Source organism: Magallana gigas, chromosome 5 (assembly GCF_963853765.1).
Source record: "Magallana gigas chromosome 5, xbMagGiga1.1, whole genome shotgun sequence".
NCBI lineage: Eukaryota > Metazoa > Mollusca > Bivalvia > Ostreida > Ostreidae > Magallana > Magallana gigas.
This window is the reverse complement of record NC_088857.1, coordinates 33479594-33504510: the sequence shown is the minus strand read 5'-3', so window position 1 is coordinate 33504510 and position 24917 is coordinate 33479594. Positions and strand designations below refer to the sequence as shown.

Below are 24917 nucleotides of genomic sequence, written 5' to 3'. Positions count from 1 at the left end.
GATATTAAGATTTCATTTTTTACAGTATTTGTATTATACTAACATTTGATTTTTATAGTATTACACTAACATTGAATTTTATTTTTGCAGTATTTATATTACATTAACATTTGATTTTTTTACAGTATTACACTAACATTTTACTGTACATGTACGTCTAACTTTCAATTTGACGTCATAAATGTGTCTTATTAGTTTAAGCATTATTATTCATTCATATCACGAAACTTAAAAAAATCATTCAATTAATTGTCAAATAAAATTGTTAAGCACACTAAATACTTCTAGTATATGCCCTTCAACACAGTGTCTTTTCAAATATCATTTTTACCTTTTTTTTTTCTTTTTTCCTCTTTTTTTCAACCCTCAACGCAGGTATTGTATTATTGCGTGGACCCTGAGGTCCACGCAGAAAATATATAGGCGAGGTTAAACCGAATGCTATGGGGAAAATTCATGAGCTAGCCTGGTTCCTGTGACTAATGGGTAGCTCAGGGAACAGGGCTAGCACAGGTTTATCTGAATCGGGATTGGGATTCCATGCCATATGTACATGTAAGTTCAAAGACGCTGTAATTGTAAAGTTGTCGGTAAACATTACAGAAACAAAGTATTCCTTTTAAAGAAATGATCGGCATGCGATATAAACTGTCAGTATTATGAAATAAGGTAATGTTATGCCGAAACTACAACATGCATCAAATATCATAATTTGCAATGTTTTGTTGTTTTCTGAATACACATGTAGCTGAACTTTACTTTTATAGAAGACGAGGCTAGAGTACTTCCCGATTAAAATTATTTAAGCATTTAAGTATGATTGAATAATTATGTGACTGTATATAATACATGATTGAATAATTATGTCACTGTATAAAAGTTTAAATCTCAAGAAAAATGCATCAAAATATGAAAATGATTTACGCAAAGCTGTCACTGCATAGTTAACAAAGTAGTGCGAAGCGTAATGTGCGCAAATAGTAGAATTCGCCGAATGCCTGATACTATACATGCAATCTTCATTAATATAGATCATAATTATTTTAGAAGTATGAACCCTTTAAATTCTGAGATTAAAAGTCAACTATACACATACACAATACAACGTATAAATTTAGTAGTTAAAAGCAGGGGGCTAGAGTCGGTGGAATCTGTGATAATTTTAACACAGGGGCTTGGTTGTTGGATAGTGAATTTCCTAATTATTTGTTCCCGAAGAAAAAAATGATTAAAATTGGTAATCTTATGTGTATTTCTGTGTATTGCAATAAATAAATTCACTGAAACCCCCCGTTTCAGTCAAGTGAAAAAGTGTATTCAATGTAGATTAAAAAAATGTACATTGAATACACTTTTTAAAATGACTGAAACGGGGGGTTTCAGTGAATTTATTTATTGCAATACACAGAAATACACATAAGATTACCAATTTTAATCATTTTTTTCTTCGGGAACAAATAATTAGGAAATTCACTATTCAACAACCAAGCCCCTGTGAATTTTAAGGCTTCCACGTTTTCGTTGGAAACACATGCAAATGGTCCACGTATTACAGTCCTTTTTTAAAGGACAGCAACTTGTATTCATTATTTTTTATTGGATTTTTCGCAATACTAAATTATGCAGTTAAAAAAAAACCCTGTCATTGTCATGAACTATTTTCAACGGTTTTATTAATAGCTTAAATGGCAATACAGGAGTTCAAATTTCACAATTACTTTCTAAACTTCTTTTGATTACATTAAACGTTATTGATTCTATTCACATATGTGAAATTGATGATAAAATGTTGGAAAGAATTCAACTTATTAGACCAAAAATATACGGGATCGAATTTTTTCCATAACCTCATTCTCTCTTTGCAACTTGATCGTACAGACTTTTCTTGAAGATTCTCGAAGTTATCATGGAGCTTTCAGTGTGTATACTAATACTCTCATAAACATGTAATGATTTTGCCTCGCATAATTTGTGACATTTTTGTACACGTTCAACAGTAATTCACGAGTAGGGCAAACACCATCAAAGAGAGATAACTTTAGTGACATTTTCCGGAGCAAGCCACTGTTGTCCATCTTTGAATTGAGGTGATAAATAAACATCATACGTGCGTTCACATTCGTAACTGAGGCTTGAAAAATGTTGTTTAGAAATGTATGTGAAAAATATTGACAGTGATTGACACATCACTTACCCTCAGAAGCGTTGAATGTACTTATATACAATCATGAGGCTAATTATACTATGCTATACATGTATCTATATCCATACATGAAAATTACATTAAAAGTTATAATAATCATAAATGTACTAACGCTTTAAAACTGCATAACGATAAATTAAAAATGTTATCTTAAAATCAATACTGTCTTCGTCTTAAGCCAAGGTTGGGAGTCCGCATAGATCACTCCATGAGAGAGAGAGAGAGAGAGAGAGAGAGAGAGAGAGAGAGTCTAACATGTACATGTTGGCCGTGGCTTGCGACGTTGATTAAGGCGTATCAATGGCGTATCAAGGAATAACTGGAATGGAAAATATTTCAGAAAAGGGCCCCCATGGACCCTGAAATATTACAGTGAGATGCGTTCCATTTGTTTAAACACAAATTTCAAAATATAGTTTTGTGTGACAGGATTTTGTAATTTGAGTGACAATTCAAGTAATTTCATAGCTTTGATCAATTAATGTTCACCGTGTACAGTACGTATTTATGAATTTAGTCAAACTGAAGTACATGTATCGGCTTCATAGTAGTCAAATACCTAAGAACAGTCTCTCATTCAAGGTCATATTTACTGAACTGTAGTGATAAGATATCAGTAACATTATTTTCAATGCATCATCGAAAAAAGTTTAAAGACTTGGCTGCATCATTTTGATCCAGAAACAAAAACAGAATCCAGCATTTGGAAACACCGGGGTTCACCAGCACCGAAAAAGGCAAAGGTTGCGAAATCCGTCGGTAAACAAATGTACATATTCTTTGCTGATCGGCACGGAATGATTTTGGTCCACGCTGTACCCCCCGGTCAGACGGTGAATGCTGCATACTACTCCAAGGTAGAGATCTACCCATTTCATCACATTTAAATTGTAATTACAGATTTAAAAACGTCCATTTCGCTACATTTAGCATATCGTAATTCATAAATTTAATACCCGGACATTCTAATCTTAATTTTGACTTATTTTGAATAAATTCACATATTCTAAAGCCACATACAGTGTACCAAACGAAACATTGGTTTTATTTATTACAGGTGTTACGCCGCGACTTAAAGGCAATTAAGAAAAAACGCCCTGCCATGGCTGTGGACCTTGGAAATATCAGCCAACACCAAGATAATGCACCTGCACATACGGCAGCTTCCACGTGTCTGGAAATCGAACTCCTAGGATTCGATCGTCTTGAACACCCGCCATACAGTCCGGATCTTGCTCAGATGGATTTTGCAATTTTTCCTTTCATCAAATCACAGCTAAGAGGAGTAAGATTTGAGGATTCTGATGAACTTAAATATGCTACTCGAACCATTGTACATACCTAAAATCGACAGTAAATGGTATTCGGATGTGTTCGATTCATGGCAGAAGTGTTTGCAGTGCAAAGGTGACTACGTTGAAAAGTAACAGACACCAACGCGCTACGTACGACGTTATAAAAACGTCGTGTAACCGTCAGACTGGGCCGTGCGGCCTGTACACGCAATGTCTTTGTAGTGATAACTACATTATGAGAATGAACATTGTTCTGATTTTTATACACATGCATTATTATAGTCTATATTAAAAGATTTTAATACTTTTCTAAATATAGCGTCGTTATTTAGAATGAAATTACATGTGTCCACGAACTTTTTGGACAACCCTCGTATATCCTTAAAAATCCAGTTACTGTTTTATGGAGTAACGGCATGCGCGGATCTTGAGAAGGGGTTGGGGCTAGGGAACGGGGATGGGGGCGAATCCATCCTGGAAAATTCATATTCATTAGTTTCACACGGTAATTAACCCCCCCCCCCCCCCCCATCCGACAAACACAATTATTCTTTGGACACCCACCCCCGGCAACCACAAAAATAAATGCATATAGCATAGATAATTCGTTCGTTTACTATGTATTCTTGCTAACTCTTACATTTAAGTTGTATCGTCTTGCTATCGTCATAATCCAATAATTATTCATTCAAATAAAGTAACGTTATCTCGAAATCTTATTCACTGAACTTTATTTTGTAAATATTATCAAAACCGATTTGGTTTGACTTTTCCTATAGCGTCACGATCATTTCTGTAAGCTACGTCATGCATAAATTATACACGCCGCCGTTGTGAAAACTTTATGATTGGTTGAGTTAGGCGGAGTTATTAGTACATGCTTATGCAATGCCAGAGCTGAAGGATTTCTCAGAACAGTTCATTTCCCCCCAATATTATTCATTCAAAATCGACTATCCCCTATGTTTAAATTCTGCGCAAAACTCAGCGTTCAATTCATGTAAATACCGTAAATGTGTAATATGCACATGTATTACCTACTAACTTGCCAGTCGAAGTGATAGATATGAATTCCTCGATTTCTACACCTTTCGATCGGCAATCGACAGTCAATAAAAGAATTGAACGATGGTGTGAAAGAAGGAAGTGGAGAGTGCAAGGGGGTTTGTACATGTGCGTCTTCATTAGACAAGTGTCCGATTCGTTTCTCTTCTGTTGCCCTATCACTTTCGGTGTAGTATATATACACTGACTAAAATATCCACAAACCATTTACTGCAGATTTCTTTATTCTACCTGTCTCTGAACCGCCGATCACCAGCTCCATACATGAACAATGGTTTGTTTACATACATAAAAAATACAGTTCTTGATCCGCCTTCCGAGTACGGAAGAAGGTTGTTTAATAGGAGAAAGTTTGGGGCAAGTAAAACACAATTATTAACAGTAGTAAACTAAATGAAGAATTATTATTTTTTTCAAATAGCGTTATTTTTATATGCGGCAAATTGCCGTAAAGTTTTTTTGTACATGTAAGTATTGTATGCACTGTAGCTTTATATTTTCTAACCCAAAATTTATACATAGAGCTACAGCTATATATGTTATGTACCGTATGTATTGTTTTATCACAAGTGTACACTTTCGAAAAATAGCCCAATTTCGACAGTCACGAGTACCCATGTGAATTTTTCATTCTCAGATATGTTGTTGTTCTGTCCGTGCATAATTTAGTCTTAGTTAACCAGCAGCCAATCAGCGGTAAGCTGAATCCACCAATTGGGTATTGTTTATGTATGACGTAGCTGAAAGAGTTGAACGCGACGCGATCGGTAAAGTCAAACCAAATCGGTTTTAGTAATAAGTAATTGCTAACGTTAACAATTTAAAAGTTTTTGTGCACTAAAAACATAGTATTACACACTTATGAAACCACAAACACACTGGAACTGTCACTATCTACACCCAAACAAGTTATATTTTTCTTGGTGGAATTAAAAAAATTGTAAATAACAATGTTATTATATCATTTCAGACTGAAAATTTTAAATTGATAAATTATTATGTTTCATTTAATTTAACAAAATCGCCCTTATAAATCAAGTATGACTAAAGGGTGTTTCAAAGATTATCAATAATGATTGACTAATTAGAGAAATGCTCGTTTATTTAGAGTCTTCCTTTAGTGAATTTTGTGTTTACAATGAAAACCCAAAATCTAGCGCTCCATATTCCAAAAATTCCGGATATAACCCCCTATTTTATTTCTTTAAGTGTCACTTGATAAAAGGAAACGAAGTGGCTAATTATCAGACCTTCCTTTTCCAGAATGCCTGGGTATATAAATTATGAATTTGCGCTATTCAGACACCAATTTTACAGAAATTTTATGAAATAATGATACAATTAGGGTACAAATCAAAATTTGCGTTTTCTATTGTATCTCTTTGGCAAGTTGTGAAAATTGTATCAATCAAATAATTATGTACTTCATTGCAAGATGAATGTGTTACCCGACGTATATGTTTTACATCAAACCACATGTAATTGATCTGTACAGTTTTTATGCAACTCTCCTCAGTTTTCCTTTTCCAATATTAATTAAAGAGTGGACATTTTTAAGAAAGAAAGGGGTAGGGGGTGGGGGGGGGGGGGGGAAGAAATTGCGAAAGGTTAAAATTAAGAGGGCTCAATGTTCGTGGCCTTTATAGGCTAAAATATTGATTTTCTTAAGAATAAGATCTCTATATAAAATATAGAAAAATACTGAAATTTTAACGGTAAAAGATATAGTATATTTCTTAACAAAATAAAAGTTTAAAGCTTAAGACATCAATAAAAAAGGTAGGCCTGATTGTTAATTTGTTGACCACCCAGCCTCTACACGTGTACAGTACTAGTATTTGGCTGCATGCCAATACGCGATAATAATATTTGTATAACGCTGTCTCATACGATGACTATATCCAATAGAAGCAAATCCTTCATTAAAGACATTGACCCTTCACTGACCTTTACCTAAGTCCTTTGTCCATGGCCTTTCTCTTTTATTTTTAGCTGCAGGTCTGTAGCTCCAGGTCTGAAAGAGCTACAGTTCTACAGAAAACATTTACGTTGCAGAAAGAGACACAAATAGAGACACAAACAGGCAGACGGATCAAAATCAATTGTCTTCCTCTAAAAGACAGATAAGCCCCAGACGTTTATATTTGTCGATTCGTCAGCCATATTAAGTGTTGGGTCAACAATCAACGATGACATTTAGCGACCACAGGACACAGAGCGAAATACTTTATAGGGACAGTCTGTTGAAACCCCATGGGATTCGTCATCAGTAGCTCGCCACACACGGGTCAATCAGGGTCAAACAAAATGTGGGTGGGGGAATTACGGAAAATTTCAGACGTGACATGAGGTTTTGCAAATACAAATCGAATGATATTTGTACCTTGATTTACGCCTTTGCCATCGGAACGCCCGATTTTACCTAAAAGATGGATGTTTTAAAAGTAGTTATTGAATTCTTATATCATGAATATTAGCAGTCAATTGGTGATAAATTCACCCAAAAATAATTTTTTAAAGCAAGGAGGATAAAAAGTAATCAGTCATATTTTAAGAAAATGATTGCTAATTTTCATCTAGCTGATAAAGTACATTGTACAAATATTAGTTTGTTAATTAACCAATCTTATTAGTTATAATCATACATGTTCAGGACCATTACTTCAATTGCAAGAGACAGCTATCTATTGCACAAATTCAAATTTTGTGATCAGTTTAAAACTTCCAAATAATGAATGTGACCAGGACAATTTATACAGTAGCAAAACTGATTCAATGTGTTTCTTTTTAGGATCTGACATGATTATCTGTTGTAATATTTTTCGTATTTAAAACCACGAGCCATAAATCATGAGATGTCTAAGAAGGTGTAAGTGAATGACTCAGCTTTAAATTTCGAACTGTATGACAATAAATGGAGCGAATCGCTGTAAATAAAAACACAGGTGTATGGATTGATATGAGAGAGAGAGAGAGAGAGAGAGAGAGAGAGAGAGAGAGAGAGAGAGAGAGAGAGAGAGAGAGAGAGAGAGAGAGAGAGAGGAAAAATATTTAGTGATGAAGCTTTTTTTTTAAGCATTAGGTTGTAAAATACTAAATAAGTTTCTTTCAAATTATTAATTTCATGTCACCCTTTTAACGAATAGTCATACAACTTTTTGGCGATTCTTGAGATAATGCCAATATTTCATTGCACCAAAAATTTCTTATTTTACTCTCATGCTGTTAATCCTATTACAATTGCAATTTATTAAACTTAAATTGACGCGTTAATAGCGCCATTGTACTCACTTATGCCTACACTAAATGAAAACTCCAAGACAAAGATAAAAGTTAAACTTATCGCTAGATGTTGAGCATTGGTTTTCCAATGTCCAACAATCCTCGTTCTATAACAGCTTAGAAGCTTGAGAATGTTACATCATATACAGTATTGTTATAAATGAATTTAATGTTATTTTTGGTTCAATCTTCTTACCAAATTTAAAATTCAATTTTTTGACAATGTACTTTATCTAACCTGGCCTACTCCATTTTATTCGTACATTTATGACCTTCTTCTATCTAATATCTTTTATTTCTATTGGTTAAAAAAGTTCGTCATTGCTTGGATAAATGTCTGTGGTATAGCCTTAAGATTTATTTATTTTCGTTTAAGGTAAATTTTAAAGTACAATCCGAAGACTTGCGTATAATGCAATGAGGTACACCTTTTCAAAGTGTTTTACAGTATTTGTAAGAATACTTTGGTAAAACTGTTGTGGATCCTTTGTCAATATCAATGATACATGTATTAATGTTCATTTGAAGGTCATATCATATAAGTGTTTTCTTTCAATTAATTTGTTTCGTTACCTTTGTTTTGTATTTGCATGCTGTTGTTTCATTTTGTTGTTTGATGTTACCGTTTTGTAATATGTATAGAAAATAGTAATCATGTGGCGTATTAATAAAGATAGTTTATTGTAACTGAAATGGCACAATTTATAATATTTGGGATAATTATCACGTATCATTTTACAAAATATGTCAGTCTATTCTCATCCCATAAATAAGTCATATTACAATGGCAATTTATAACACTTTAATGGAAGCATTAATAATGAATCCGTTAAAAGTGTTTTGTACCATTAAGTCTTGAATTTCTAGATGCATATGTCGTACCCATATCATTAGATCCACCGCTTTATGAAAAAAAAAACCCAGGACGACTCATTAAAATGTGCCAGAATTCCGAATACACAAGATGCTGACACTGGGTTAGACTGGATAATGCACAGAACTAAGTAATTATAGAACCCTCACCACAGACTTCCTGTCAGCAATTAATACAGTAGTACGGTCCCATTTGTCAGGGGAACGTATAGCGTGAGGGTGGTTTGGGAACGCTGTTGACGTGCTTTTTTGACAGATTGTTTTGAATTTTCGAGTTGGAACTAATAATATTTTGCATATTGCTTTTACGATTTGCTAGGTTTTGGAGCAGATTTCAGCGAATAAGTGATCCCGAATTCATTTGATGACGTAATCTTTGCAAAACTCGCAATCCTTCATATTCATATTCCAAGTTATGGAATTTTCAATGTTGCCTCAAGTGAATATTTCGTCGTTTGATTTTCCATGATTTCCGCAATATTTTGAAAACATGAAAAGCGTAACCACAATAAAAACAAGCTTGAGCGCGCGAATCAGTAATTGAAAAGAGATGCATTCAGTACTTTAAGAACAAGCATTCTGAGAGTATTGCATAAGCAATAAACGTCCCTTACCGGTTTGTAGAAATTTGTGAAAACAACGCACTGTTATGCAGAATATCATTTCTTACCGTCTCAACAGACCAACCCGATAACGAACCCGATTGTAATAATACATAGAACCCTGTCGATTAAATTTACAACACAATGCTTGACACTATTTTACAGAACTTATTTGTTTGTTAGAAACAGTAAAAGGAATGGTCCAAGAAATGCACGATATTATTACTGACAACATACATTCCTCGTTTATTTGATACACACCGAGCCAAATAACGAACCCGAAACATTAAAAAACTGGAATATAAAAAATTAATTTTCTCAAAAATATGTCAACCAGACGCTACAAAAGTGTAAACTTGATATGTAGTTTGACATTTTGAAGCTGTTCAGCAAATTTCATATTATTCCTCAAACGCATAAAGAAAAAAGTGTGGAAAACTGAAGTGGGACAGACACGGGCGGACAGACAGACGGACTGACGGACGCAGAGGAAAGCTATAGTCCCCTCCGGTGAAAACCGGTAGATGACTAATAACTTATAAAAAGCGCATTAAACGAGACGATAGGATAGAGGTACGACCTCGCATATGTAGTAATTTTGACTTTTTAGAGAGAAGTAAATTTAATGTGTATACTGTATGCAACAGCTTGCAATAATTATAATATGTAAACGGTGGGACCGTTGGACCGAGCGCAGATTTAACACAGTGCAATTTGATTTTTGTAGAATAAAATTTATTTGAAACGCACACAGTAGGATCCGCCTAGTTGCCTTTTCAAATTATTAGCCGAAGTTTAACTAAACGTCGCGTGCTCAGTCTACATTATGATGTCATATTTCAGACGTAAAACGTTCAAGTTTTGTCTTCGGAAATAGCCGAAGAGAGTTACGTGATTCCGAATTTTTTCATTTCTTCTTTTATTTTTCATCAATTTAATTCATATGAATGTCGCTGTAATAAAATTACATACTTTGTTCAGTATCTAAAAGAACAGTTCCTTGACGTTAATATTTTTATTTTCCATCTGATAATTATATGAGACATACATAGATCAAGTCGTGTTTCTTGATTGAAGCACTACTAAAACTTATCTGGTTTCCTTTTTAATTTCTTTTAATTCAAATTAACTTCTATTGAAACACCGGAACTTATTTAATCGAGTTTAGGGGCAATAAACATCGATAAGTACCAGTCAATCAATGATTGAACTAACTTTTTAAAAACAAAATGGCTGCCAATATGGCGGCGCCCAGGGCTGGAAGAATTTTTTTTTGGCCTTAGTACCCCTGATTGAACATTCATTTTTCACTGATTTTCTTATATATACGTGTTACCATTAATCCTCGCTTCGCGAGGCGGGCTTCGCCCGCCTCTCGCTGCGCTCGGTATAAACTCAGAGACGCAAATAACAAAGAAGGTAGGAACCACCGCCCTATCGTGACGTACTTTTCGTCGAATTAAACAATTAGTTTAATTATAACTTAATAGATCTATCTATTCTCAATTTTGCTGTCTAACAACGTAGTACAAGGGGTTTTAGTGTCAGCTTCTTACCTGTTAGTCCTGGTATTTCCATATTTTTACCTTTCAAAGAATTAAAAAAAAATTAATCCATTTTATGGTCAAATATGTTTAAAATTTTTAAATCTTTAATATATTATGAATATGATGTTCCTCTATCAACAATATCAACAATAATGTCCTATATATGTACTGGCTTAATTTTTGTTAAAATAAATAATAATAGTTTAAATTTCATAAACTTTCATAATCAAAGATGTACATATAGAAACTCCCAGATCAAGATCAATCATCTCAATGTTCTACACTTTTCATCTCTTCAAGTAGTAGACTTGCATGTGTGGATTCCAACGCCCCCCCCCCCCCCCGAAAATTCAAATTTCTTTTTACATGGCCACATTACTAAGAAGATGCCGCGGACCCCCTTTAGCAGTGTTAAATGTCCAATGGACCCACTCCTTCAGGAAACATTTTCTGGATCGGCACATGACTTGTAAACCTCCTTTAAGAATACATGTTACTTAGCAAAATAAACTGTCCCAACATGCTACTGGACTTGTGAACCAACTTTTAGAATAACTTGAGTTAACAAATTAAATTGTCCGCAGCTTCTTAATCATTTCAAAAAACAAAGTGTTCCTTCTATCCTACGCATACACACTGTGCGTTATCATTTAAAGGGGCATGGTCACGATTTTGGTCAAAAATTATTTTTTCGATTTTAATGTTTATAATGCTTCAGTAAGGCATTTTCACTAGGCAACCAAAATTTGAGTGTCATTTGTTGAGTTATAAGCGAGTTAAAGAGCTTGCAATTCCTCGCTATGTAAACAAAGCTTTTGTTTACATTTTGAATGTTGAAGGGAAAACTCCAGTTTTAGACCTAAAATGAATGTGTTAATCGTTAGGAACTGTATTTTTATGCTTAAAATGAATAAGAATATAGACAAATCATCTTGAAAAAGATTTTTACCGGTATATTGAACCTGTGTAAACAAAAACTGGGCACGAGCCTTGTTTACATGACGAAGAATTGTGAACCCTGTATCTAGCTTAAAACTCAACGACGGGCACACAAATTTCATTTGATCATTAGAAATGCATTCATAAAGCATTGTAATTAGAAAAATAAAATTTGACCAAAATCGTGACCGTGACCCTTTAAAGTCTATGACGTCTTGTTGCTGACATACATACAGAGGACAGGAGGCGCAACTTATTCAGCATCTAATCGTCCAAAGCAAGGTAGTACTAGTATGTACAAACCAGAATTTTAGTGCAAAAAAAGATAGACTGTAATCGCGCGTTTTGTGTCTACTTAATCTTATAACCTAAACTTACACGAACCTATACCTGTACATGTACATTTGTTGTTTCGTGTATAAATCAGAAAAAACGCGTACACATTTAGTACATGTACTTGTACCCATTCTGGGGCCAAACATCAGACCTAGTAATTGTTTTATCAATATTGAACACTTCTCTCATAATTTCTACCAATACTTCCTTCCCTATCTCTTATTGTCGGTCCGGTGTACCTCGTATTATCTGAAATTCTGTTTGCTTGGGTACTTTTCTAATAACAGTTATTGACAAGTTAAACATACAAGCGATTTCCCAGGGACCGTTCCCGACAAGCCAGATGTCGGGAAATGCAATTAATGCTACCTATTTCAGACTCTTGGTCCAGTAAATGGTGGATGTAGAAGCCGGACGCTACATTGGCGATGTGATGTATTATAAATACAAGGCAGTGATGTATTTATTGCTTTCCGATTCAACACTTTGGAGAAGCTTTATGTGCGAGTTCCACAACGTTTCTGTGTCATAGTTACGATAGTCTTGGGCCGTACTGTCGATTCTACTTTTGGAAATTAAGTGAATACCACACCAAAAAATTGCACACCGATAACTTATGCTTAAGTGCACCGTTTTCTTTATAAGGACTTGTGGTTTTAACCATTCCGTATCCTCGCGGGTCCGGTCATGCGGGTATAAAGGGAAGGCTATTTCATGTTTGAACTTTTGATCATGAACTTCTTTTTTGTGTATATGAAGAATCGACACATAAAATCTACTGATATTAGGTATTTGGGGAATTGAAAAGGAAGATCATTCTGATATCCATTTACCATGGAACGGAACACTGCCGCGGCGCTTCTAATATAACGCTGATTGATAATTTTCTGGAAATTTGGCTGTTCCGACGTCGGGAGACACGCTATCTGATCGTTGGTACGGTGGATTCCTTTGGGGACACGTTCTCTGATGGGGTACCGAGGACATTCGCCCCCTACTCTTTCCGTATCTCTTCTTATTTTGCCAGGTAAGTTGATGACCTTATTAATTTTATTCCTTTATTCTTCGAACTCAATTGGAAAATATATTGTATATATTTCAAAATTTTCTTATTTTTGTACAAAATGTCGATTAGGATTTTGAAACAGGTTTGTTAAAAATTCTTGCAAAAACAGCTCATTTGAATTTTATAACGAAGTCTATATAACGTACTGCTGGCAAACATTTGTATTGTAATTGGTAGTTTCGAGTTTGACAAGTATCCTTGGTTGAAAATAATTGGTTTTTGTTCTGCCATAGTCATTTGTCCACAAGGGCCATGTAAATCTTTTACAAGAATACGTAGAAAGTTCAACATTTTGTCGGTTAGACTGCAAGGTTCATTAACGGAGCCAGATAGCTACATTTATAGGTTCACCTGTCTTAATTTTCACAACTTGTTAATATGATTCATTGTGATAAAATAATATCAAGAAAATGTGTGAAGTTTCCATTGTTATTGTTGATGTGTGGATTCTTCAAAGATTCCGTAGTAAAATTCCAGCATTACTTTATAAAGCTGTATATTGGCAACTGGCTCTCTCTCTCTCTCTCTCTCTCTCTCTCTCTCTCTCTCTCTCTCTCTCTCTCTCTCTCTCTCTCTCTCTCTCTCTCTCTCTGAGACAGACTTGTACGGAATTCATGTCACAGATCTCGTGTGCATATCAATCTGACCAAGAGGTTTGATAAAGTTCATGGCGCCAAATTAGATAAAGAATTTGGTAAAAGATCCATACAAAAAGAATCTGCAACTGGATTAAAAATCAATACTACCTTTCGTTATGTCTTCAAAATGATTTGCCGGAAATTGGAGTCTTTTGTATCTTAAGATATTGAATTAAAGACATCGATAAAACGGACGAAAAGGACGATAGAATAGATTCAGTCAAATTACATATACCCTTTTTAACAGTTATCAAATTTGTTTGGATTCATTCAGCAATACAACAGTGTAGACGCATTTGGGTTCACCGATCATAAATTGTTAATTGCAGTATGCAGTTGCAAGTGACATTTTGTTGCTTTTAATTCATTTTAGAGTTATATATTTGGTAGCATCCCATGTGGTAACAGCTCTTGCCCATTTTGTTATATATAGTGAAATTTTTCTATGATGATTGTTGCATATACAATAGTCTTATAATGATTTTATTCTTAACTTAACAGATAAACTGGTAGCATCTCATGTGTTACCAGCTCTTGTCCATTTTGCCACATATTGAACTTTTTCTATGATAATTGTGGCATACACCGTAGTCTAATAATGATCTTATTCATTACTTATAAGATGAGTTAATAATTTCGTAAAATCTATTGTTCATGAGGGTAGATGAGATAGTACGTTTTATAAATAGAATGTTCTAATGATCATTTTTTCTCGTGGTAGGTGACAATTACAGGACGTTTTATGTGTGTATTTTTCTGTCTTGTATATATTCTATCAGAATTCTGTTCATTATATCTAGAAATGTGAGAAATAATAAAGTTACGTTATGTTAAGGCGAACAGTGCCATTATTTATAACAAAATACCAAGGGATCTAGGGAATATTGTGTAATTATTGGCTTTTGACGTGTACAGTATCAAAAAACGACATTTGACGCGTGATTAGAATGTATATTATAATGTTTAGTTTTAAAAACAATGAATAATTATAAAAATAACTTCCATAAGCTAAATACGTGTCTATGACCATTATTTTAGAGTCCGCAACAGAACAGGTATAGTATTTGTGCGAAACAACATCTTTTTTGGTCATATTTTGCCTTCTATGCTATAATTCCGAAAATGCATTTATTTCAGTTTTATGGTTCAAATTTGTTGGTAAAATGATATTCACATGTAAAAGTGAACCCCCTCTTTAATATCTTTGACCAATCGACAATGAAATATTCAAACAATTGCCTATCATCAATGTACATGTGAAAGCGGAAGTGTCTTTTGTAGTGATTTATTTCATCTTTGAATAGAATTAAAAAAGGTATCCAGTACTCAAAAAACCTTAATCCATTTGTGAAGAGTAAACACACATATGAATAATGGACAACATTATCCATTACATGTATTAATGCTATGAAAAAGTGTTTTGTTTTTTTCAAATTGAGTTTTTTATTGGTATTTAATATCACTCTTTATGGATCCGGTGGAGAAAGATTAAATCGGTGTAGTAAATAGAGGTGAAATACATGTAACACGTTTTCGGTTGAATGACACTTCACTATCATGTTCTACTCTTTTCTATTGGTGCATTAGTATTAAAGAAAACTTCCGAAATTTATTTTTTGTTAATTTACTGGGGGCTGTATTACTTTTATTATGGATATCAGAAATGTACTAGACGCAATCTAAAATCAATTTATGACGTTCTGAGACTTGTTAATAAATTTATTATATTATATACTTCTATTTGTGAATTTGAGAGAAGTAAACACTAACACTTTTTTCACGTCGGGTGCAAATATTTAAATTGAGATGCACACATGTAGGGAAGGGGGAGGGGGGGGGGGTGTAATTTCACACACATATAATTTCAAGAAATAATTTGTTTGAAATGTTGTTCCGAACAAACCAAACCAATCATATAAATAGTTGGAGCTATTTTATCCAAAGTTCACCCATCAAGAGTTTCCCTTGCTAAATCCTGATTAACTCCTAGATGTTTAGGTGTCGAGCTCGACTCCCGCTGTCTTCAAATTAAGATTTAGAGATGTATTGGGGCTCAATCGATGGACACCGACAATTACAAAGTGGGAACTTATGGCTTGATGTAAATCAGTCTGTTGCTAATCTTTATCTAATTTAGACAAAATGAATCCAAGACATTTACCCCCAGAATAGCGATGTAATACAAGCGCCTAATATAGAGATTTTATTAGGTTATATTATAGACTGTTAGTTAATACAGGGGGCGCAGCTTTTTGGAAGCTTCTGACGGAATCAATTTTTAATGTTTGCAAGATGGCCGTAGTAATTGATCTGCAATCTGTTAGGACCTGCTGGCTCGGTAGTATTTGAACACTTTCCCCCCAGTCTTTTATTCCTCTTTTATAGCTAGCGCGGTGCCTTTTAATTCATTATCTATTTATGGTGTCTCCAAATCTTTACTGAATTTGTTAAGTTATTTCGACTATTTTATTTTATCAATTACGTCATTATTCTATCATTCCCAGCATCACTTAGTACGTTCATCACATTGAGCACAGTGTATAAAATATGAATTCTATTCGACTGAAGCAATGATTTCTATAATACTTCTCTACAGCTTTGGATATATCCGTTTAGAAATACGGTGGGTTTTTTCTAGTTTATAGACCAATCCAGACATGACAAAAGTTGTTATGTTCCTTGGCCGCGTCTTTGAGTGAAAAAAACCCGGTAGATTTCTCGCAATAGCCTTTGTGGTTTAGAGGTTTGTATTTTGTCATTTGACATTAAAAATCCGTTTCCGCTGTGTAGTTTGATTGCCCAAGGATAGGACAACCTATACATTGAAGGAATAAATTAAATTCAAAGAGTTTTTATCACAGGACGCCCAAATATTAGGTAGCCTAAATAAGGGAAAAGTTGAGTTTTGACCTTTGGGTTGAACCCACAAACAACTTTTGCAAAGTTTGGATTATACTATCATTTGTTAATTGATTTAATTTCTTTTGATGGAATTTTATTTATCCCTGTCTTATCAAATTTTTATTAAGCTTATCCTTCCTGGACTATTTCGACATCGTCATATATTTAGCAACATTGAAATGTATTGCACTGCACAACATAATTTGCGACTGTTCTGATTTCGTAACTTTCTGACAATTTTTTCAAACAAATAGGGTACTTAAACTTTCTGCTACGGGATGGGATAAAAAACCAGACCGAGATTTGAACCTGTGTCCCTTGAATTTTTCTAGTTAGGTGCTCTACAAACTGAGCTATCGAACCGGTTTACATTCGCGTGAGGCTTCAATCCTGCTATCCGGCCTAATAATGTATTCTTATATTCACAATAATGGCCTTTATGTAAATTTGACCCTTGGCCATAACGTTCTTTACCATATAGTAGGCCCAACTTATTTGTTACAATATCGAAAGCATTAGTTTGATATCATTACCAATTCTGCGGTTCCTCGATTGTACGGCTTCATCATTAGATCGGACATTCGGATTCCAACCCGCAAAGCACGCATCATCTACTTTAACGCAGACGGTACATAGCGGAAGTGAAAATTACGCTTTTGATTCCACTTCATCAGGCCGGCCAATGTGTTGAAATAAATGTTTTCGTATGTGGAATGGAAACATGGAATTCGGCAGACAGCAGACGGTTAATAACACAGTAGACGATCAAAAATCTTCACAACGATTTGTCAATGATAAAGAAGAAGTGGAGATAATTTGATAAAACATTAGAGTTGGTGAATCAAAAGGATGGTTTGGGAAGGGGGTATTCGATTATGCAGGTTTTTGTCTCCTTATGATTTTTTTTTCGCAACAGGCTTTTAATAAACAACTTATTTTAAATGATTTAATTCATAATAATGTGGTTACAATTAAAAAACAAAGGATATACATGTAACTAGTGTGAAATTTGATCCTGAGATGAAGTTGGCTTTATTTTGTATCAAAAGATATTTTTTGTTTTCATTTTGTCATAAATGCAATCATTCTTAAAGCTAATTTTGGCTATTGGTTTATTGTATACGATTCCAAACCTTACAATGTGTTTAAATCCATTCATTGTTTTTGAAAAAGTTCTGCATCAAAAGGCTTTCACAATTCTTCATCTAAACGATATAATAACATAAAGCATACCATTTGTAGGGTCTTTTCTCATTCGATACTTATTTTTCCCCTCTTCTTCTTTTCGAAGCTTCCGAGAAAATGAAAAAGACAACTTGGGTATTTCCAATCGAAAGATTATATTTGGTCCGCTGCATACTAATAAAATTGGTCGCCTTTTCAATTCAATTTATCATTCAATCCCGTGAAGTGCGATCATTTGCACGCGAGACAGAGTCGATAAGATGGCGGCCAAATCTTGGCATTCTGAGCACGGGCGCTACTAATTCCACTCATTGTTTTTATACAAAAGAAACAGCAAAACTATCAATAAAAAGGCAAGAAAAAGATATAAAACCTCATTTTTCACACATTTCTTTCTATTTATTGCTACGGAAAGGCAATCTGGAATGTATCATTGAACGGCGAATCACGAGCCGATATTCTGATATTGTCAGCGCTTGTTCGACAAAAAATAACAGAAGTCTGTAGTAGCTAGTTGTGCTTTATTTGTTTAGATTCCCGTAAAAAGTAAGCGCTATTACCGAAAAATATACTGAAATTATCATATTTTTAAAACACGAAATTAGGAAATGTAATTGTAAAAATGATGTTAAAAAAAACCCAGGTTTTGTATTCGTAAAATATCGTAAAGCTGTTGCAATTATGATGAAAAATGTATAAAAGGCATGTTATTATAACATAAAGTTTATTATCAATAAGAATATTCATAATTGGTTTAAAATAAAGGCTACAAAATGCCAAAATAATCTAATCGTATATAGTGATACATACAATTAATGTTACAAATATTTTCTGATATCATATATACACTGTACAGTACTGGAATATTTAAAATGTCTTTTTAAATCTTTGCAACTCACAATTACAGTATCATTCTGATATCGTTTACCTTTCTACTGCCAAAATCATGTAACAAGAACATAATTCTTCCTTGGAAATACATAATCTATCTTGAGATTATGATTTTGTTCGATACCTGAGCAATGTCTAACAGAGTCTGTTAACCTTTGTCCACGGTCTTTCTACATCTAAGATTTCAAATTCCCTCCATACGGTCTAACACTAAGAGACAGCTCCCCGCAAGTTCAAGTAATGAGACGAAACGTGAGATCCAATAATTGAAAGAAAAGAATGAATGCAGATGTCAGTTTGTATTAAAATTGATATAAAACAAAATATTGCACGTCTTATTATGGCTTCGTTCATTTCTCAGAGGCCAGATTATGGAATTTATATCAGATGAATCAATAGCATTTCACACCACGACTTCGGTTTTTTCTCCCCATTTTGTAATGGAAGACAATGAACCTTACTTGCACTTATGGTACCAAGATTCCAAACGTCAAGTATGCAGTCTAAATACTATTTTTAAAATCTATTATTATGCATTTTTTATTTTAAATACAACTTTCGGTCTCTCAATTTGTCTTTGACACGTCAAAAGCAACGACATACAAAAAGTCAATTACAGAAGTCTTTTAGCCAAACTTTATTGCTAATCATTAGTTAGTAAAGTTATCAACAACTATTAACCAAATAACAAACACTTCTGTTTGTAATCATAGTAACTTTTACTGAAATCATGATAAGCAATATTTCAAATTATAGTCATATGTTTTTAATTGACAGGTTATCCTAACAAATAACACAAAATAACGTTAAATCCCAATTCTTTAAGCCAAGCATATATTAAGTTTTGTATATTTCTACTGCTCTGCCTACATGTACTTCGTTTCAAGTCTCAACAAATGCAACATTAAATCAATTTCATTAACGAAGGCACAGATTGTTTTTTTTTTTCATCTTTTTCTAGTGTCTTCGATATTTTGGATACAAATTAATGTCTCGAAGTTTTCTGGGTCATTACGACAATATTTTCGTCTTCTTTTTTTCAACATACATGTACTTGATACCATCAGAAAACAATGACCAAAATCTTAAAAAGGACATTAGAGTCCTAATACTGCATAAAAATCTTTCAAAGTATTTGGCATGCATACACCTATTTGTATCATAATTTAAAAGTATTATCGAAAATTGATTTTTGCTAAACATACATAGCTTATATTGAATTCTGATGGACATTTTACACTTAAGTTTTAATTGTAATTTTTTTATGTGTCACTGTGACTGTCCAACTATTGGTATATTTTATTTAAACTGCAGTTCATGCATCTTCAATAAGAATACTTTGCCCTTAAATAAGTCACATCAAGTCAAAATATTTCATCAATTACTCTTTTTACATGTATACTCAAACTTGAATGTGGAATAATAAATATTATTTCTATAGGGGATATTAGTTTGAGAACTTTTAGAAACTGTATACAAAAAATTTCACGTACAACTACGGACATGCAGCTTTGACACATGTAAATATACTGAATTTTACCCAGATTAAACACCGAAGAGAATCCCTTCAATTTCTGATAAAAAAAATTATGTTCTGTGTTAGTAAGTTTTTGACAATAAATAGAACAGTGCTGCAATTCTGTATGCATTATAAAGCCGACATACATGTACATAAGAGTAATACGCTCTGTGAGCTTAACACTAAATCTAACAACAATCGCATGCAATCCATATTTCCTCGGAGGCTTAATGTACACACTTGTCTCGGTCAAGGGCCCAGTTTTGCGGGGGAGAAGAAATTGTGTCTCTCTGGATTTAATTGATTGTATCCCGTCAAATATTTGTGCCTGCATTGTGTCTTCCAATGGCATGTTTTTATTTTCCTGTATTCCGTTACATACATGTGCATACTTCTCTTTGCAGGGTTGAATAAATGGTTAAGGTGAAATATCATTGCCGAGTTCTTTTGATAATTGTTTTTTTAATTCTTTTGCTAGTCCTGTATCTGGTACAAGGTGCTCTGAGTGTGTGTCCAGAGTCTTTCACAGAAACGTGTCTACTTCCGGCCCAACGTCTACAGCAATACGTCAGAGAGTTACCTCCCCTCGCCGGATTCTATACAGCATATAATGAATCAGAACTCATCAACATATGCAGGTATAAACCGAAGTATGGCATAACAACGAAATTTATTATTTCTTGTTGATATATATTTTTTTTCTCCTCCAAAAATCGCAACGAATTCGTTAAGATTCTTTGATAGGGATTTGTAAAGCTATATATTTTTTTTAGAATTTTATTTTGCTGCAAAAACTTGCTAGTATGATAAGTCTGCATAAAATATAAGTAAAATTTGAACAAACCTTTAATATTTTTCAAAAGAAAGATTTTTCTTTATAAAGCAGATAGATTTTTGTATAGTACGACAATTATATAATTTAATTTTGCTTTAATTAAGGCCTTTTAACGACTTTTCCAACCAAAATATAACTAAGAGAAATTTAAAAAACCATAATATTTTTGTCATTTTAGTAGTAAATTATATTTTCGTATTAAAAAAGTAAACATGAAAATTGCAGCTCATTTTAAAATGTTATACGAATTCATTCAAAATCAGGGTTTTGATTTCAAAGCTTAGTGAGCCAGTATCAGAATTGTTCCAAAACAATTACAAACGGATGTGACATCAATACAATTGAAAACATCCAGGTACTGCACAGCGTCTTCCTGCCTGTCTGTGGGACATACTACCAGGGTACAGTACCATCTAATTCATTTATTTAATGTTTTAGCCACCCATTTTTGTAAAAGGTAATAAGCAAGGACCAATCTGTGTGACATGTGAAGACTTTAAAACTTTAAATTCTGCGATTGCTTAATAAAATGTCTTAATAATTGTGCTTGAAAAAACAATTTTATAGTGACTTAGGTTTTAAGGGACTAGGTTTTTAATGTGTGGGAACAAAGTTTTCGATCATAATTTACAGACTTAGTTCTAGGAAAGATAACACTCAGTGTGATATAAATGTACATGGAAGCAAGTTTTATCTCAGAGTTGTCATTCTTTATACTTGTACATGTATGTATATTATGTCCTTATATATTCTAGATTATTTGAAGCACAGAAACTGCTTCAACCACCAAATGCTAATGTACAAATCTTGCCACCAGAGGAGACAAGCCAGAGTGAACCAGCTCAAGAGGGAGGACCAATATAATTTACAAATATGCGAGTATGTTAGTTATAACACTAGTACTGTGCCGGATAATTTTGCCTGTCCCAAGATGGCATTTTTGCACCCGCTTAAGATGCAGTTTTGAAAAAATCCATATATTAAGTTAAATGATACATCATTGCCAAGAGAATATTTAACTATTTTTGTTTTGAATGTCTCACATGACAGTTCCAATAGGAGACATGATTTTCCTACAGGAAACATTGGACTCCTATAGGATTTTCTAATAATCATATGTATAGGAGTTATATTTCCTATTGGAGAAAAGTATTTCCTTTAGGAATTTAATTTCAACAGGTAGTTTTCTTATAGAACTAAAATACTTCCCATCGCATTTTTTAAAATCCTTATGGGAGTTTTGTTAAAATCCTTTTGAAAACAAAATTCCTATAGTAAGTTCCTTTATTCCAGTAGGAAATTCCATATAAAATATTTTCTTATGAAAAAAGAATATTTTTCTGTAGGAATATGTTTTTTAAACGTAAATATTTCACCTGACATATGATATACATCAAAAAGTAAAGTGGTTAATATCATTTAAGCAGGGGTATTTCCTATGATTAATTTTTTTTTAAAATTTAGTCTAAGACGGGTTTAAAAATGTCATCTTGGCACTGGTACAATTACCGGCACAGTGTTCTATGCTTATGCAACGCTCTTGTTGAAGATGCAAAACATGTATATGTATGATAGAAGAAAAACGTATTATGTTTTGATTGTTTTATTATTTAGACCTTCATTAAGGCTATAATTACCTCCCAAAAGAGCTCTTTATAAGGATATACTAGGATGCATCTTCGCTAGCCAAGGGTTTGCGATCCGCTTCTCTCCTCTACAACCTTTGGCGGATTTAGTTCTCACCAGTTTCGTAGCTTCACTTATTTGATTTGACGCAGTGGCTAACCCCTGCATCCAATCAAAAAGTGTTTTACGTTCGACCACGTCCAAGAAGAGAGAATGTGTAAACAACTAGTCTAAATCTTCTGAACTCTTATATTTATGTTCGAAAAAAGAGTCTTGACGATTGAGAATTGTGTACAACAATGGCTGTGTGCAGGCTTTGCCATGAGGTTTTGCCTGGGAAAAACCGCAGAACAATTTTTACACATACATTCGGGGTCTCATCTCAACTTACAGAAGTTTTAGGTTATACTCCACGAGATGATGATGGCTTATCGAAGTACGTTTGTGGGTTTTGTTTTTCTAAATTGAACAAATTGTCAAAGATCGAATTTGACTTGGAACACAAAGTGCAGACATTGAATGTCGAAAAGTCGTCGCTTCTGAAGGAGAGAAGCGTATCGTAAACCCTTGGCTAGCGAAGATGACTAGGATGTTGCTGAAAATATTTGGATTTTGACTTTACCTAATTTTAAGGTCATGGCCAAAACTTTTATATATTAAGTTTAAAGTAGATCTTTGACCATCCAGTCTCCTTCAACAATTCACAATTACAAAGTTCGAGTTTCGAAATTGAGGATTTTAATGAATTTATATTTGCATTTAGAGTCACTAACGAGTACGTGAAATGTGTGTATCTCGTCACGGCTTTACAGTGTTCCATGAAAGCCGCAGACACTTACTTTAACATTCTTAACCAATCAATGTCGTTATCATTTAATGGGGCAGACTTCCGCTGTTCTATACGTCATCCTCATGACGACATATCCGTTTTTACGACAACGAAATCTACAACTACAATAGCAACATCTCTTGATTTTACAACGAGGAAGGGGAGTCCGAAAGGAAAGCGTTCGGTTAGTGCAGCAACAGACAGGATGTCGGCCATTACGGGGTGCTTATACATAATTGTTTTAAGTGTATATGTAATATTAAAGAAAGTTTTATAATAAATTACATTGTTTTTATAATTGGGTTGGTCTTCACTCTAAACGTTGACTTTAATTACAATTTAGGATGCTTAACATTAAACGTCCGGATATTACCACGAAAGACACGTTGAACAGTCATAATCAAATTTTAAAAGAAGTTTCAAAAGACCTGTCGTCATAGTTAATATTTGATGATGCAGGCCTAATGTGTCTGTTTATATTACGTTTTCTCTGTGTATTATGGAGCAAACACGCGGGGGTATCGGATGACAATCTGTAATCATAACACGTCGTTTTTCACTTAAAGCAGAAACTGTAGTAATGTCCCGATTTTCCGATTTTAATAGGTAACTCATAAGGACAGTTTTCTATGCATATTCAATAATTTTATTACGCAATGGAAAAAATCTTTAAACTGTACTCGAAGGTTTAACAGATCAAACGATGGAAGTCCCAATATATGTTTACATGTTTATGTTTACATAAAAAGTTTCTTGCACTGGTCTTATTAGTCCACATTGATCATTTTTGTATAAATAGCGGTAGAGGATGGTGAGATTATATAGGATTAAAATGTCAATACATGGATTTATGAATGTCCGTTTTGATTAAGAAATCTTTTCTGATCCAATTTCATACAAAAGAACAACGTTAATTATGCACTTCTAACTGAATAAATTTGTGTTTTTAAAATTTAGTGCGAGATTTTATTTTGATTTGCCAAAATTTCCTCTTCGTTATGCCAGTCACGTCTGCAATTAATTCTCATGAATATAAAGCGCAGTTTGCACGTTAATTAAAAGCTGATTAATTCCCCTGTAATTTGAGAAACTAGTTTTATTATCTCTCTCCTATAATTTTTTTTCTGTGAGTTTGTGTATACCCCAATTATTTTCAGCAGTCATGTATGTCACCTGCAGACGTCTAGTGAGTAGAAACTTTTTGGACAGCTACAGGTGACTTATTTGATGGTTGCAGGACAGTAGATTTTCTGGACACGGTTTAACAAAAGATGAAGTCACAAAA

At 33.8% G+C, this 24917-nt stretch overlaps 1 protein-coding gene across 1 annotated transcript; it reads left to right on the top strand.

Annotated features, from left to right (window-relative positions):
* The first annotated feature begins 12389 nt into the window (after positions 1-12389).
* On the top strand, positions 12390-23930 carry LOC105320944 (uncharacterized). The gene is made up of 5 exons (XM_020064366.3): positions 12390-13169; positions 20821-20980; positions 21457-21578; positions 21933-22056; positions 23567-23930. The coding sequence occupies exons 1-5, from the start codon at positions 13112-13114 to the stop codon at positions 23907-23909; spliced, it is 807 nt and encodes a 268-aa protein (XP_019919925.3). The 5' UTR covers positions 12390-13111; the 3' UTR covers positions 23910-23930.
* The last annotated feature ends 987 nt before the right edge of the window (positions 23931-24917 follow it).